At 38.3% G+C, this 17,940-nt stretch overlaps 1 protein-coding gene across 1 annotated transcript in view; it reads right to left on the bottom strand.

Annotated features, from left to right (window-relative positions):
- IARS (isoleucyl-tRNA synthetase) overlaps positions 1-16,456 on the bottom strand; it is a gene marked incomplete at its 5' end in the record, with an annotated part of 57,901 nt that extends 41,445 nt beyond the window's left edge. The window contains 4 exons of the mRNA XM_008938395.1: positions 767-961; positions 1,323-1,396; positions 5,638-5,764; positions 16,358-16,456. Of these exons, the coding sequence (XP_008936643.1) occupies positions 767-961; positions 1,323-1,396; positions 5,638-5,764; positions 16,358-16,456 (495 nt within the window). The remainder of the gene's footprint in view (positions 1-766; positions 962-1,322; positions 1,397-5,637; positions 5,765-16,357) is intronic.
- Positions 16,457-17,940: the final 1,484 nt, after the last annotated feature.

The following is a 17,940-nucleotide window of genomic DNA, read 5'->3' as shown; positions in this document are numbered from 1 at the left end:
CAGACAGAGTCAGAATACAACCTGATACTCTGTAGTTAGGGTGGTGGTAGCAGTCCAGATGAAACAGTGGTCTCGTAGAAAAGATCTGGTAGCTCTTGTCCTCTGGAAATCCAGTGGGTAAGGCCCCCTGTGCTGTACTGAACCCCAGTTTATATCCAGGTGGGAGCACTTGGCTCCTCCCCCTGGGTGGAGCATCTCACAATGGGTTGATATCAGTCTATGAGTCATGCAGTGGGTCCTTGATGGTCCATTAAACAGAAATAGCTCCTGGGGGGAGCTCTGTATGAGTCATGGGGCGAGGCATGGATGGGCCCATTAACAGGGAGGAGGACTCCTGCTGGGTGGGAAGGTGTTAACATCTCCCCTGACCTTGAACTTCTTTCCTTATCTGTTATAGCCTGGGGTGTGAGGTCTGTCCTGGGCAGCTGCTACCCATGATTTTCTTAACAGCCCATGAGCACTGACATAGAGAGTATAGAATATACAGTTTTGGTTCTAACCACATAAGGATAAACTGGTCCCAGCCCCTGTAACCATGACATATGATAATTCAGCTGCTGAGACTCTTCCTTACCAGGCCAAAGATCTGCTCTGTTACCTAATGATCTCTTCCGTAAAAGCCAGGAAGACTGCTTGCCAACACGTTGTCTTCCTGTAACATTTTTGTCACCGAGGTTTAGAATACCTTGTGTATTAAAGGATCATCCAGATGTAACAGCGTTAGGTGCAGGGCAGTAATGTCATGTAATAAGTGGCAGAAAATTACCATCCTCGGGTTTGGTCAATGCCTTCAGCAATGAAGTCAGCAGGGAAAGCATCTTCAAGTTCTTTTTTGTTTTCAAATGGATAATGGACTTGTGCATAAGGCATGCTTCCACTCTCAAACCAGCAGTCAAAGACTTCAGGGACACGGTGCAGCAAGCCCCTGCCACAGCGTGAAGGGATAGCTATGTGATCAATGCTATGGGGAAAAAAAAGAGTGACAAATGATAAACAAAAACCAAGAATTAGCACAAAAAGTTCATGTTACGCTTGCATATGAGGTACAATAGGAGTTTTTGGTTCAATTTTAGTGATTCTTCAAAAAGGTCAGCATTTCCCTTGAAAATTTTTTTAATTTAAAGTTATTTTAGAAGGGTTTTTTTTCTATTAACAATGTCTAACACAGGAAAAAGGTAAATTTATACACATTAATAAAGTTCTCTTACTACCTTTCTGTTTTCCCTAAATGTGTTTCCCAGGTTTGGGCAAAGAAAACCAGGGGTTTTTTTAAGTCTGCTCCACTATTTTTAATAACTAGTTAAGAGTCTCATGTGACCAACCTTTCTCTATGGAGATCAGTGACTTTTACTCCAGACAGCTCTTCTAATTCTGCTATAGAACCAACACAAACTACCTGTATGAAACATGCGAGAAATTTAGTTAGTTCTTTGCACATAGTAGTAATTTTTTTAACATTAGACGGGAGATTTATAGGCCAGTCAGCATCTTCTAGAGTAGCTACTATAGCTGAAAAGACAACCAAAAATTTGTAAGGTCCACTTCTTCAACCTAACAAAGCAGCAAACAATGTGAGAGACCACTGTCCTGACTGAATACGATTCACGTCAGCGTAACTGGAGACTGAAGAACCAGCATGTTGTCAGGTATGAAAAAAGGTGGGGTTCTGTTGTGTTGTAAGTTGTTTGAAAAACCCCAAACAATAACCTCGAAAATTCAATGACACTGACGAGTTTCAGATACCAGGTTCCTCTTCTGGAGCTACGGCAAGCACCTAAACTGTTCATAATCAAATATAAGTATTCCATCCCAGATACATGAAATGGTTCCTATTAAAAGGTATCTTATTTAAGGTGAAATAAGTGTGACATCTTACAAAGAGCATGTTAAGGAAGGTATAGACATTTCCTGGGTTTATTGCATCAGCACACACAGCGCTCAGAGCCCTGTGGCCCTCTCACCTAGCAGGATCTCTGAGCCACAAGCTGCAGTACAGGTCTGGATTTTGGAGAACCAGTCCCAGATGTTATCAGTCCAATTTCAAATTGCCATGAAAAAAAACCTCAATTTTGACGTATCTGACAGGGAAGGAGTTAAATGTGCCAACATCAACAAGCTGGAAGCAGGCTAGGCATTTTTCACACAAGGTAACTTTCTAAGTTGCTCTTAGGGTACAATCAGATAGAGCACTGCTCAATTCCTATAGCTAGTCTTAAATATATGCATATGTATACACACAGAAATTGGGACTAATGAAAAGCTTTTTGTGTATTTAATTCCAAAAACCTGCCATGAATTACAGAGAAGATAGAAACTCAGTCTGGTTTGTTTTTCTAATCATTATTTTCCTAGTCTGATTCAGCTGCTGATCTGCATTCCTAATCCTATCTTCTGTTGTTAAAAGTACTTTTAAAATGTAATTCTTATCTATTTTTCTATATGAAATGAAGCATTACAAGGATTATAATAGCCAGGTACAACAGTCCGCACTCTGCACAGCAAACCACACTGGGGGACTGATCCCAGTTAACAATACACCTTTATCAACAAACTCTTTTTAACCCAGGTCTGTTCTTCAGTCACTGTGTGGCCCCATAAGCAACTGTAGAAGCTGAAGTGAGCAGGCAGCAGGCGCTTCCTTCAGCACTCCTGGTGGAACAAAAGGTTATAATGGCAGCATGGGTAAAAAATACCCTTGGATACACTGATTGCTTTATCTTCTCTAACCTTAGTATTTGACCATGCTGTTACACTATGCTCTGGGTTAAAAGCTGTCCATTATTTGTTGGTTTTGGACCAAGCACTTCAATACTTAAGCAAAATTCTGCATATTGTACGTATTCTGCACCCAGTAGAACACATTCATAGAAGAAATAACTCCAAATCCATATGAAAAAGCCAACAGCCACCAGAGTGAAGTCAGCGGTCAACGTTAAATGCTTCCAAGGAAATTAACATTAGCATTGTATGCACAATTATTCATCTAAGTAGGAAGAATAAAGCCATCCAGGGGCATTCATGAACCTCAACGTTCCTGTGGCACAGTTCTGCAGTTCCCATTATATAAAAACATTTGCTGTTATGGGTTTCTCGTTTTGCATCTGTTAAGTACCTGTAATTGAAGACCAAGGAGTGTTCACAGAAAGAAAGAAGTCCACGTAGCATATCAGTATTACCAGCAAGATATTCTGCGTTCTTTTGAAAGCATCTTCTGAATAGTATTTAGTGAAAGAAATTACTGCTAAGGTCAGCCAGAAGTGCCATTCTTAAGGCAGCCTCAAAGCTGACCAGAAACATATCTAAGGAACTTCCCTCACCCTTCAGGAGAAGACAGTCAGAGTCCTCTCATTCCAAGTCTGTTATGCAAGACCAAGTGCACCAAAACCAGGAGGGTTAACAGTTTACATGAGCGACAAACACTGAAACAATCTGAGAATTTCCATAACATCGCTCAATATTTAATTCTATATAATTTGTATGCAAGTCCTATCAAATTAGCCCGTGTCCACTTTACCAACCTGGGTGCTATATGAAAAGACTTTATTATCTAATCTAAGTGACTTATGTTCTCACACTGAGGAAATCATTGAGATCTTAATTGTGAACTTGAAATGATAAACTATCTGCATAAAATATGGCAATAAACACAAGCTTCAAAATTTAACTTCCATTATGTGTCTCTCCCTGATAATTATGCTGAAATAAAACTAAAATAAAAGCTAGAGTAAAACTGTGGGAAACCAGATATTGATAGGTAATAAAATATGCTTTTTTAATACCAATTAATTCACCTTACTGTATATTAAGTAAGGAACTATTACTTCTCCAGGATTTAATATGCACAGCATAATTGCATGCGTTCTTCTGAGAACAAGGCATGAAGTGGAGGCCCTGCACTCTCACACAGGACTAGGCTGCAGCAGAACTGGTCAGGAAATTCTGAGTGAATATTATTCCTATATGAGAGCAGATGTCACACTGGCCTTAAGTTCCACATCAGTTCCAATGGTATTTAGTTTCTAAGCTGTATCCCACAAGCATAACAAAGGAATTAATATTAAAAAAGAAAACCCTAACTTGAAATTTGCCATGGTCCAGAAGCCGTAATTCAGCTACTAAAGCACAACATTCACGGTCTAGAGTAAACAGAAATGTATAAAATCTATGAATAAAAACAGATCTGTTGGTATCATTATTCAGAATGGTAAGCCCAGAGTAATATTTGCAGCTAATTCCAAAGCAAAGGTCAGTCTTCCAAGCTAGACATCATATTGTTATTAAAAACAAACAAAATCTAAAAAAGCAAAAACAATCTTTACACGCAGGAGTATAGACATGGGGAGACTAGACAAAAAAAATGCAATTATTAGAGGCAAGGAGTGACAGCAATGTAACCTTTACACAATCTTTTTCAGCTGTAGAATGAAGGCTCAAAATACTTTAACCAAAAAAACCTGTTACACTAAAGGTATTGACAAATTTAGTGTGAAGACTGACAGTTTATACCTAAAAATTTTGAATAAATGTTAAAAATTAACTGTTATACTAGAGACAGAAGCACTTGGTTTGCCGGTTGTTACACGCTCAGAGCATATAGAATTCAAACGCCAAAGCTTTCTTAGATACTTAAATCTTAATTGCAAGGGCTAACTCCTTCCCTCCCCCAGTATCACCCTGCTTATCAGCAAGATTTCTAATGAAGAAGAAATCAAAAAATGCACATATGAGCAATAGTGCCATTTAATACAACAAAATAGTCTTCTGGCATATATTTTCCTGTCTGAGGTCTTCCACATCGAAAATGACAAGTAAAACTCTATCAAATCATGGGAGATAAAAATAAAGGCTTGGGATGCTGCCATCACTAGTTACCTTCCGTGGGCAGCCTGACATTGATTAGCATTTTCCATTTCCAGCATGAGGAAGACTTATATGCAAAATGAAACTAAACTTTCTTCTTTTGTGTGGGTATCTTCAGAAGCAGTTTTAAAACTTGGTGTTTTGACACTTAGAAAACAGTAGTCATTAAAACCATGTCAAGTATTCACTTGTGCAGTTAGCTTTATGCTACCAGCTGCAGGGTACCTTACAACTTCTACAAACTCATTTCCAGCATTCCCATTATACACTTTCATCATTCCACTAGATTCACATTTTTACAGTTTGTTACATTCACATTTATAGCACTAAAAATATATATTTTTACTGTTCTACTATGGTGGACTTGCTTTTATGCCTGCAGCAATTCTTTTGGCTTGAAGTAACTGAGCATCAGAATTTCACAAACAGACTGAAAGGACTCAGTAACAAATCTCTTGTTGTTTTCTCACTGAATTTGTTACTGCCACTAGATTTACCATCTCTACAAATTCTTCGATGAAAGATAAGATTAATTTTAATTTTTTTTTTTTTAAATTAAAATTGCTTGTGGTTTTCAAGCAAAAGCAAAGAAAATGTGTATAGGCACACAAATGCATGCATACACATGTATATATCTATCACTTATTATACATAGACTGTTAAGACGCTAATAGAACTTTAGAGTGCAGCAGCCTGAAATATAACAGTCTATCAAAGTAAGCAAACAACATATATAGATTAAGCTTTTCTGTTAACAGAAAGCCTTTCTTTTCTTACCTCTTCAAGATCCTCACTGACCCACAAGGGGATGGGTGTTCCCCAGTACCGGTTTCTAGACACAGCCCAGTCTCGGGCGTCTTTAAGCCAATTCCCAAAACGTTTCTCCCTCACAAAATCTGGAACCCTGTTCCAAAAGTAAGAGAAGTATTCTTTTATCACTACATTTCACTTTCACAAGAAAGCTAATAACAATGCTTATATTTGATTTCAGCTACAACATGAGTTTATTTCAGCACACTAGGTGAACTGGAGCACATGAGTGTTACTGCACAATGCTGCTGTGCTTTATTTTACACACAGAAAAAAAAATACCAGTTACTGACTTTGGTGCTGAATGGAACTGCCAAGTTTCAAAAGCCTACAGTAACAGCATCAAAAGGCATTTTTGGTTTATGCACGGACATCCAGGTATCTGCACATTAATTTTAGACTTTGAGAATAAAGCTATCCCAGGTTGATACAGCCCACAAAAAATACCCCTTTTCACACTGTTTATCAACTTCACTTTTAATACTCCAATTAAAAAACCAACCCCCTCTCCAAACCACCACCACCACACCACCATATCCATGCTTGCTAAAAACTAATTTTGAGCACTAATGTGCTCTGAAGGATGTTAAAGACAAATTACATACAAAAGCATCTTGGAGTTCAAAGGTTAACATCAGAATTTGACGCCTAGCAAGTTTCCTGGATACGCTTAGATGGTCTCATGGTTTGATTAAGAACCAATTGTTTTCTCTTATGACTTAAAGAAATAATTAACTACTTATACAATGATTATATAGCAGGTCAGAAAAAGCAATAGGTTTTGAGGTCAACAAGATATTCCCTCTGTGCCTAAAGGTGCATTTTAAACTGAAACTCCGAGGAAGAATAACCTGAAGTCAGTGTCAGAGGGGCAGAGAAGCTGTGAATGAACAGCTGACAAGAATACAGATAACTCTAGAACTGAGCTATTGAGCAAACCATGGCAACTTTTTCTGGATTTGTTTTTCCAGTGTAACTAGAATGGCCCTTTACAAAGTCTTATCTAGACTTAAGAGACCCAGAGTTTCTAAAGTAAGGAGCAGCCAAGCTACAGAACACCAAAATTTCTTTTTTAACCTCTTGGTCCTCTATCAATTGTTTTGTTTTGGGGTTTTTTTGAAAGAATCATTTTTAACCACAGATCAACCCCAAGGTTAACAAAGATTAAAGAATCCTTTAGAGGAAAAATTAAAACAAATGGATTCACATGACACATTAAGTTAGTGTGAGGTTTATGAAACAAGTATGACCACCTCTCAAAAAATCTACAGATGAAAACAAAAGTTTTACAAGTTTTATAGTCTTACAAGTTTTACCCATGCCGATGCCATGTGGACATCTGAAGGCTTCTCAATGCCTTACACATAATATAAAAAAACCCAAACATTTTAAATCAACTCAGCGACAATGCTTCACATAACACCAGTATCTTCACTTTGAAATTTAGAAATGTATACAGGCTTTCACAGTTTGTTGAGAGTGGGACTCACTACTGTCAACTTTTTCTGGTGACCTTAAGAGACCCTCTCTCCAAACAAAGTGGAAACTGTACAAAGATCATTAGCATTTGCCTAACATTCCACTAATGTGGAAAACTTAGCTTTGCATCACTCCTAAACTAGTTTCCATTTTTCAGAAGTTGTTAGACACTGATTAGCTGAAATTATTAGTCCCATTTAACATAGCTAGAGGCTGAAACAATCCCCCAATGACATTCAAATGCCAAGAGTTTCAACTCTGCCTCCTCAAAACACGCATGAAAAATTCATTTTATCCCCAAAGTGGACGTTAACCACAAAAATGCATGTGCTGTGATCTCTCTCTCTCTCTGAAAGCACATAATTTACCTCTTCTGGTAAAACTGTCTGACCCTGTTGCCAGTTTTTAGTGGAATATAAAACACAAACCACTTCATCTATTGTGAACCACATCTGCAACAATGATTTATGGCTCTAGAGGTACAATACAGAAATAACACTGACACAGCCATCAAATAAAATAAGAGCAGCATGTATCTCAAACACATTTTGAGGCCATCACTCAAAGAGTTACTTAAAACAATTGGTTCTTCCCACCACATAGATGCTCCGCCCATAGATGCTCCCTGGATGGCAAACAGCATAGAGCCTCCAACTAGGAACAAGCTAGAGGAGATACCTGCAGCAGAGAGTAGCCCTGCCAGTCACACAGGGCTTCAGGACTGAAACCTGTTCCTTCTATTTGGTCTCACTAGATTTAGCTACCGGTATCTCAGCCTGACACATCTGACCTCCCTACATAACATTTAAAAACAAAACAAACCAAACAAACAAACAACAAAAAAAAAGGAAAAAAAAAAACAACCAACCCAACAGGAAAAAGCCAGAGATACCTTCTATTTAAATATTTCAGTAGGCTGAAAAGACAGAACAGAGTATTCTCAACAATGTTGTTTCTAATACCCGAATTATTTTTTTTTTTTTTTTTTTACTCTTCCACCTACACAAAGCAATAATTTCTTAAATTTGCAGAAAGATTTAGTTTTACACAACTAGGGAGAGAGGGCAGCCTGAGGCGTGCCACCCTCAGGTCAATTCTGCTGCCTTTGCTCCCATGCAGTAACCAAAGAAACTCAGCCTCCCCCTGAGACGATGCTTCACTGTGTTTATTGTCAGCCCAGGCTCCCTCACAATGCCCAGCTAATTCTTCCATCTGTATTCCCAAGCATATTGCAAACAGAATTGCGACTTTGATACCATGATAAAACCACGGATCACTACTGATGCTGGTCCTTAGCTTATAGGAAATGTTGCCTATGTAAAACACCACTTGCCTAATTCTAAAAGCTGACATACCCCCAAAAGTGAATGGCTGCACAATCTGCCAAACACTGACCTCCGTGCATCAAAACTGTCCCGACAGCAGGGATATTTAGAAGTTTTTAAAAGATGAATTTGCAGCTGGGTGTGCCAAGCAAGGTGCACAGTTGCTACACCCTGCTCAGAGCAGCCCATTGTGAATGGCACTGAACAGATTCAGATCTCAGAAAAGGTCAAGTGCCAGCACCAAGTAGTTCTACAAGGCTACACGTGAAATCAAAGCAGCAACTCCTCTCCTAACACAATCCTGTTGCAGCTCCTAAAACTGTGCTCTTAGAAACACTATTTCCCAACCAGCCTACTATTCGTGTTGGTTTTGACCTTCAAATTTCTCTGCAAAATGACATAGGCAGGATTTCATACTTCTTTCTGAAGCATTTAGCAAGGTTGTGACTGCTGTGTCAGCAGGTCAGGAAGCTCCTGATTCATGCCTGGAGGATCGTGGGGGATAATAGCTATTTCTAACTTCTTGGCACCCAGAACAGGGCACTAAAACTTCAGGATGCAGACATTTCAGCAGCTGAAAAGTTCACGGAACTGAACTTAAAGTAAAGAAATCAATACTCATTTGTCAAATAAATCAGAAAAATTTTTAATGAAAATTTCATTTCCTCCAAATTTGTATGTCCACTTTTGACTGCTTATTCCTATTTTTGAGACAGATTTAGGGTTTTGCTAAATTAACACATTGCTGAGTCCTCTGCACAGTTTGCTTCTACATCCTTTCTTGGTAGCTACTAATTTTCTTAGTGTCTAAAATAAAAATTCCATTTGACAAGCAAAAAAAAAAAAAAAAACCAAACAAAAAACCACCATGAAGAGCAAACCAAAATCCAGTCATCCAGTCCTTTAACCACTTTTATTAGCTTATCAGAACAGAAACCATGTTCTTTGCCTTCAAAGTCAAAGTCTACATACTACCTCTGTATGCAAGTCACACCAGCAAAGTGAGCATGGGCTTGAAAACAGTGACTTAATGACCACCTTCAAACCCAGAGCGTGAATGGGTGTGGGAACTCTAAGTTACTATGGCTGCTGACCCTGTGACTTCCCATCACCAATACATACTCAAGGAACAGCATCAATTAAAACTACTCTGCTTTTCTGTACATATATTTTAAATTATCTCTCTGGTGCTCAGAACACAATTTCAAATACAGAATTCAATTCATCATTCCACTTTCAAAGCTGAGATGTGCTCTGCGTGGCTCTGAGTTGGTTCACCCTGCTCAAGTCACAAAAAATCTGTCTCAAAGCAGCACTGTCCCTCTTCTCTGTAAACACAAACAGCATGGCTAAAATAAATACTGCCACAGCAGAAGCCTCACATGCTTTATCATCAATTTACCATTAAAAGCTGTTTCAGATGTTTGGTAAAGATACATTAATTCTTTCTCACTCCATCATTGTTCTCATCAGCTAATTTTATTCATGACATTCTTTGAAAAACCACAGCAGCTTTATGTATCGGGTAAGATTTACTTCATAATTACTAACTGAAGGAAGCTCTTAGCTTATGAATTATTTGAAAATAGTCCCCCAAGACTTAGGCTATGAAGTTGATAAACTAATCACTATCTTAAACAGCGTGAATAAGGAAATAAGCACTCAGCATCTGCTATGTTTGTTTCTGAGAAGATGGTCTCAGATCTGTCTTCTTTTTTGGTGAGACGGTAACTTTTTAAGGGACATCTGAAATCAGGAACCACTTTTCTGTCTGGAAAGGAGGAAGTCATTCTTCTGGAAGATAGTTGAATTGTACGAGCAAAACCAAAGCTGATTAAGCAGTTATCCCATGTCATTTAACTAAATATGTACAGAATCACTTCAATTCATAGCATAACAGCTGGTTTGGTGCATTGTTTGGGGTCTTTTAGAGGTGCAGAATCTGCTTTTCTTCTCAAATATTAACCAACGCCTAGAAGACAAAGTCTTAAATTCCATTATGCTAATTTACTCTAATAACAAGCCTCCTTCAACATGCCCTCAAATTGATTTTTAATGGTTTTTAATTCAAGGAGAAAATAAGCAACTATTCATGCCCTTTTGACACTTTAATTAGCGCCAATCTATATTGTGGACCTAATTAAACATTGGGGGAGGTGGGAGGGAGGAAAGGGAAAGGTCAACTGTTTGCAAAGCACGCAGAATTTCCACTGCAGCACACTGCTCCTCAAGCCACCAAACCTTATTAGAACCCTGCACAACCACACAACCCAAACTTGTGTGGGGTGCCTCTACCACTGCAAGAGAATTCTCTGCTTCTCTGCAGCTTACATTTACTAAACAAATGGTGCTTTCAGTCATCGTGCTCTAGCAATGTTTTTCTTCACTCTTTTATCCTGGTTCCCATAGCAACAAACACTGTAGCATGAGACTGCAATGCTGCTGGAGACTGCATCATACCCCTGCCGTCAGCAGCACGCAGCTGCTTGACAAGCCCAGATTAAGTGAAGCTGTAACCTCCATTTTTTTGATACACTCATATTAAAAAAAAATATAAATATTTTACTCATGTGACCCACACACCACACTAATTGCCATTAAAATGCTTAATTTTACCAAGGATGGCAAAAAAAAAATCCCTGTCCTGTAGCCAGTGAGAAATGAACCTTTCACTTCTCTTGTTGTAAAGTCTCCTTTGGAATATTTTAACATTTACATTACTTTTATAGGGCACTAACATATAATTCACTTCAATGTATATATAAACATGTTTGCATTTCCCTAACAGTGTCAGACAACACACTGCACATGCAGCTGGATTTACCAGCTGCCTAAGACCATGAGACTGTAATTGCTTAGTGAATTGACATTTAGTCTTTATTTAGTAATGTATTGCTTGAAAAAAAAAAAAAACAAGCTTTAGATGACCATTCACTGGGACTGAAAAGATACCTGCTGTACTCATGACATAACTGGCAATCTCCACTCAAAGAGGCTTTGAGAGGAAACAGCAAAATGAGGGCACGTCAGAACACAAGCCATCAAAATCAACGGGAACCAGCCTTGAAATTCACTTCTTATCCTCAGCTCTGTCTGATAACAGCCAATAATAAAATCTTCTGACTTACGCTGCTCTAAATTAGAAAAACACAAAGCTAACCCTGCGGCAATTTTTTTTTCCACCTTCCACTGTAGGAAATGGCACCAGGTTGAATTTTTCCTCGGAAATGTTGCCATCTAGTGGCTGCACGTTGCTCTAACCTCAGAGAAGACCTGATTTATGTCCACGTTTCGAGAGCAAGCAAAGTCTGAAGAAGAGTTACAATTGCGTGGTCATAGTAAAGCAAGGCAAAAAATAAAAATGGCAAGGGAAAAATTAAACACACACACACACAATTAATTTAAATCTGTTCAGATAAAACTATGACAAACTAGGAAATAAAACAGCCAAAAAAAAAAAAAAAGGAGGAAAACAAGGGAGTCAGTAACTGATTTTCCTCCCTTATGCTACGATTTACTGAGAGGGTAGTGAGGCATTGGCCCAGGTAGGTGGTGGAGTCACCATCCCTGGAGGAATTCAAAAAACATGTGGTCATGGCACTTCAGGACATGGTTTAGTGGTGATGGTAGTGTTGGGTTGATGGTGGGACTTGATGACCTTAGAAGCCTTTTCCAACCTTCATGATTCTCTGATTCTATGAATTCTCTTACTACTTATGATTCTGTTCCTTCTGCTACAGACTGGGATATCTCATCTGCACAAAAATTACACATTTAGTAAAACCAGTGTTAGCTTTCCATTGCAGATGGGCTCTACAGCCCATCTTCTGCACACCCTACCCACCTTAGGGGCTATGATACAAGACAGGCATCATTTGTGATCAGATCACACCTTTCAGAAGGTGGGAGACAGTTTGCTGTTCAGCAAAGGCAGCACCTGGTCGAAGACTAGAAAGACTAACAACAAAAGCTTCTGAAAAGGTTCATGTGTTTGAGGCATGTGAAAACACTTGATCTTAGAGTACTCATATGGGAAAGGCAGGAACTGTGTGCAAAATTCACACCTTGTAAACCAGGAAATTTACTTTCAGCAAAAAGGCCTATGGGATGTGTTCTGTGTGGTATTTTCAATACCAACTACCAGTTTAAGCAATGAAAGTCAGAAAAAGGATATCTTCAACTATGTGCAGGCTCTTTATTACAATGCTTGCATTTTTCAGTGCCAAGGAACAAAAGGTTTGGCTTCTTTGAAGTCCCTTACTGCCTTCCATCATTGCTTTCCTTCCACTGATGCTCATTTTTCCACTATACCAAGTGCTGCACATCTTATGTAAACAATGTCCAGACTGCATCATCGTGTTTAACAGCAAAAACTTGTTGACAGTTAGAGGTTAATCTTTCAGGACTTACTGAAGTAAAACTCATAAGTGAGGGAGAGTTTTGAAACAATAAGGGTTTTTTTAGATAGTTCAAAGTTGATATTTAAATACAAACTACAGAACTTTTTCTACTGACATGCAAGTATAAAAATATTACATACGCTGCCAGAAGTGTGAGCTACAGCAGATCAAAAACTTAAGTATAAATTGCACTAACTTACTCTTTACAGTGACTTAAAAATTTGTAATTTATACCAGCTCTGAACTCTGATGACAGAACTTAGTCCTATATTATACAAGGGAATCCAAGGTGGTGTGGTTTAGCTGATTGTGGTCAGGCAGGAAATGCTCTTCCAACAAAGCACTCTGTAAGTGGACAGTTACAACAATCAAGGCTGAAATCCAGGCCGTTTACACCAGGGACCCCGATGCTGGTGCTACATCTGACTCTCCATATCATCACAACAGGAAACCAAGGTCTGACAGCCTTGAATGGTACAGCAGCTCAATTTCCCCCTCTGTCTCAAGTACCACAGTAGTAGGTTGTCTGAATACAAAATAAAATATACCTTTTTCTTTATAATTTTTTTTTAAATAATCTTCTTTGCTGGTTGTGTGGTAAAGAGAACATACAGTAAGATCTTGGATTAAAGACTGAAACAGTCTCTTAAACACTGTTCCAATCCTGCATTTTCAGCAACATCCAGTATGTTACTTGTTACCACTCTGATCAGAGTAAGCTGGGAGAAAGACAAGAGTGTTTTTCTAGTTTCTGATTTTACAAAACTGCTGGGATGTTGCTCATGTAATCATTCTTGAAAGCTATAGTAAGTTCATTTTGAAAAATGAAGATACAGTTGCTAGCTTTAATAAATTTTGAGTAACTATGGCTTTACCAGTAGGCGAATTCACTAAAAAAACTAATTAGAAATGCAATCAAGTTGCAAAGTTTGCCAAACTACATTTAATCTATTTCATCAAAAAGGATATCTATAAAGAGTGCAGCTATTCCTAAGGGACAATATACCTATCAGTCATTATAAGGAATAAAAAAAGCAAAGCAGTCAGACTCATTTTGCAAAGGTTAATATAGTCTGAAAAGCATTTATCCCAGATTTTCTCACTTTCAGGACATGCTGAAGCCCCAGAGAGTCCAAAAATAATTTTTTGAAAAGCTAGGTATTGTTCCTGTGACACTTTCAGAGATCAAGTCTCTTCAAAAGAAAAAAAAAAAAAAAAAAAAAAAAGTAGGTTTTGGTAAGGCTGGAGTTCCCAAAAATTAAAAAACTGACTATTGAAGGTTAGCATTCTCAACACCAGTTAAGAAGTTACACCTCAAATAAAACTGACATCAGTGGAGAACATAGGAAGAAAACTGAAATGTAAAAGTAATGCGTTTTTCTTTTAAAATGCTGGACTTTTAAAGCTGCCTTGATGTAATGAAAGCCATTGAGTATTTCAACTACTAATTATGAAATCACATTATGAAAATGTAGTTTATTAATTACTTAGTGACAATATCTCTACTTATAGTCATACTACTTACAAAAAGAGTCTCGAAATCTCTAAGACTATGTTGTTTTGAGAGAAGTTCTGAGGAATTAGTTTTGTTCTACTACGGAATTATGGTGAGAGTCAAGAACTGCCTAAAGGACAAACAGTCACTTTAATTTGAGCATGTTGAATGTTGCCAATTAATACAATTGCCTGGTCTTCCCACCCAACCTTTGCAACAGCAGATCCCCCATTTGGTTCCACTTGTAACCCCACTACTCAACACTTAAAAAAAGCATCGTGCAAAATCCAAATACATAGATGAGATAAAGTTCAGTTTACTAATTCTTACTAATGTCTCCTGCATGAGTGAAGGTCACTTAGAAGTCATAGTTTCTTCTTGAAGCTTTGCTTCTGGAATAGCAAAACTCTCTCATCCACTTAAACACTTCCTGAAGAGGATCACTACATTTTTATGTTCATGTGAAAATTAAGTATGCAGGTCTACTGTCAGCCATCAAAACAATAAAAGCATCTTGAGAAAGCTAATTAAAGCTAAGAACACACACTTTCACCCCCTCTCCAGCTTATTTTTCCCCAAAAGAAGGATCGTAGGATGTTCTGCTACAGAAAACAGAAAGCAACACTTAATAACCTACAGAACCTTCTTACATAGCCAGACTGGGCACGTGCTGCTTAGCAAGGCTGCAGCACCTGGGGCCAGTCTGCACCACGGCTCACTCACTCTTCCCACATACTGCAATAGTGACAGTGCTTGTACCACCTCAGCAGTGATGCCAAAGCTGCTCAGGGAGAATTTAGCTGCTAACGGCTGTCCACAAAAGGACACAGCATAAGCTGTAATTGTTGACAGCAGGTTGAGTCACTTGACCATCATTTCAGCAGCTGAGCAGAGGCAGGCAGCGGTGGAATCCCAGCTCCAGTCCAGCAGAGACCGAATGACAGCGGACTGGGCACACAGCACAACTGCAGGAGGCTGTAACCTCCAGTTCTCCCCACCTGGTCTCAACTTCCCGGGCATAAGTTACTTATGAGAGGAGATGAAATAAAATAAAGGTTGTGGGGGTGGAGAAGATGGTGTCCTGTTACTAACACCATAAACCCACAAGTGGCTCTCAGAAAGGCTACTATCACCTAACTTCCCTCTTGCTGCTAATTTAGTACTGCATTTCAATTACTTAAAACTTATCTGTTGTTTCTACATAAATTTGACATCAATATGCATTCCAAATATAAAGACTAGATTTTTGCCACAAGTAAAAAATTTAAACCTCTGAAACTGAGTTTACTTACAACTATTACACAAGCTAGGGCAGCTGGGTTGTGTTTTTTGGGGGCTGTTATGGGGGGAAGGTGGTGGTGTTGGTTTTTTTCCTTTAAATGCACCTATGATAAATTAATCAACCTTATTTGTAATAACCACATTAAAAAAAAAAACACCAAACTTGTCCAAAAATTTATTTGGAACAAGGAGACCCTTTTGGGAGGCTTAACTGTGCACTTCCATGTTTCTACAGGTTGATTTTATTTTGTAGTTTCCCTGATGCTGAATTAAGATTCTCTAAAATGATTTGAGGATACCTTTAACAATCCTGTAATATAATTCAGTGTAAATTATTTGTACAAACTCAACTTTGTACCCCAAAAACACATTTCTCACTGGGATTTTACAAAAGCAAAGAAAAGATAGCGTGCAAACACGTTCAAGCACTGGGCTGACAGGCAATTAAGAAGGTTCTATCTGTTAATGCCACGAAGACCATCCCATTGCTCTGCCAGTTTGAGGCACGTTTGTAAAACCCGAGATAAAACACTATTTAAAACTGATCACCAGCCCCATTCCAGTAACACTGGCTCAGAAAGACAGAATGGAAATGTGAAGTTAGGTAAGCACACAAACAGTGAATTAGAGCTTTGCAGAGTTCCAGCACACCCACCCACCCCCAACCCCAGGGCAAAGAAGAGAGATTTCTATGCAGAAGACATTACCAGTAGCATTGGGCATTATTCTCCAGTAGCTTCTCCACCATGTGCTCCACTCTTACAAACCAGCTTGGCACAGCTTTGTATATCAACGGAGTGTCTGACCTGTGGAGGGAAGGTGATGGGGAAAGGAACAAACCAAACAAAAATATTTTCAGTGCTACATTATTTATAAAGTGTTCTTTAAAATGTGTTTTTGCACACAACAGTCCCCCTTCCACAGGCTGAATTCACTGTTCCTGAAATATATCACAGTTACAAAGGCTAGGGTTTGTTTTGTTTTTTAAATTATAAGAACTTTTACACTTCTGTGAGCTATGATTTTAAAAACAAATCCTAAAATAAAATGTTTTAAAAGCCTTCAAAATGATCAATTTAAGGAATTTATATAGCAAAAGAAATCATAAGATCATTCAAACGATACTCGGGTTTCAAATCTATGTTCTTACATGGTACAATGATATAAAGTTCAGTAACTATTAAAGTGAGTCACCTTTAAGTCTTCCATGTGAGCTCATTCTGTATATTTTTATGTGTCTATCAACCTGGAAAGCTAGAAAATATTAAGCTGTGTTTTCACTATTTGCAATTGAAAGAATAAGGATAATGAAACAAAAATTAAGTAACAGTACCCAGGGTTAGCTAGAAGAATGTCCCATTTCAGAAGGAAGAAAGACAGACATCCAGATAAGCATATAAAAGTAAAAAGTTAATAATTAATCCATTCCTTACTTCAACATTTAATGAAACAAAACCCATATAGGATGGGAGCAGTTTCAGAACTTGGGATTGCTTAGAAATGGTAACACTATAGGACAGAGTGTACAGACTGATAAATCCCCTAAATTACCTAGGAAAATTAGTATTTCTAAGCATCTGAATCCACTGGGTCTCAATCCAGTCTCTTATTTGTCAGTTCCATAATAAAGCTGCTAAAGATTTTGATAGATTGTTCAACTAGCACACAACCTTCAAAAGGATCCAGTGATCAGATAGCGGGTACAAGTCATTATAGGAGAGTTCAGACATTTCTAATCCTTCCCATCCATCCCATTACTCCCACTTGGGAAGGAAGAATGTGCCCTCAGAGACGGAATCTGTCTGTGGATATGGAGCAGCTGTAACAACACTGGGACAAGAAGCTCATTCCCCTTTACTATCAATCTACTCCACAAAATGTTTCTTAAAATAGTACTTTTGTTTAAGTCACTTGGCCTCAAAACTTGAAAATACACTTGCTCAACACTGATTTGCCAGCAAAGACCCTGAGAAACCATTGTTATCTCCTACATGCAGTCTTGACTGGAAACAACCCATCTGAAGTTTAATCCATTTTACTTCTGTCCATAGCAAAGACTCATTTGAAATGCACAGAGAGGGAGACATTATGATGTACTAGAGACTATCACATAAACTCAAATTGGCCCTGTGGAAGCACTTCCTAAAGGTACATGTGCCTGAGCAACAGGGCAAGGGCAAAGATTGTTCACACATGAAAAGCTGCATTCACACTGCATAAAGCTCAATAGTTAAAAAAAAACCACACTGCTTTTTTTCTTAAATTATATTTTTAAATTATTTTTTTCTAT

The sequence above is a fragment of the Merops nubicus genome, unplaced genomic scaffold, assembly GCF_000691845.1.
Source record: "Merops nubicus isolate BGI_N331 unplaced genomic scaffold, ASM69184v1 scaffold9734, whole genome shotgun sequence".
Classification (NCBI taxonomy): Eukaryota; Metazoa; Chordata; class Aves; order Coraciiformes; family Meropidae; genus Merops; species Merops nubicus.
This window is presented reverse-complemented; position numbering and strand designations above follow the sequence as displayed.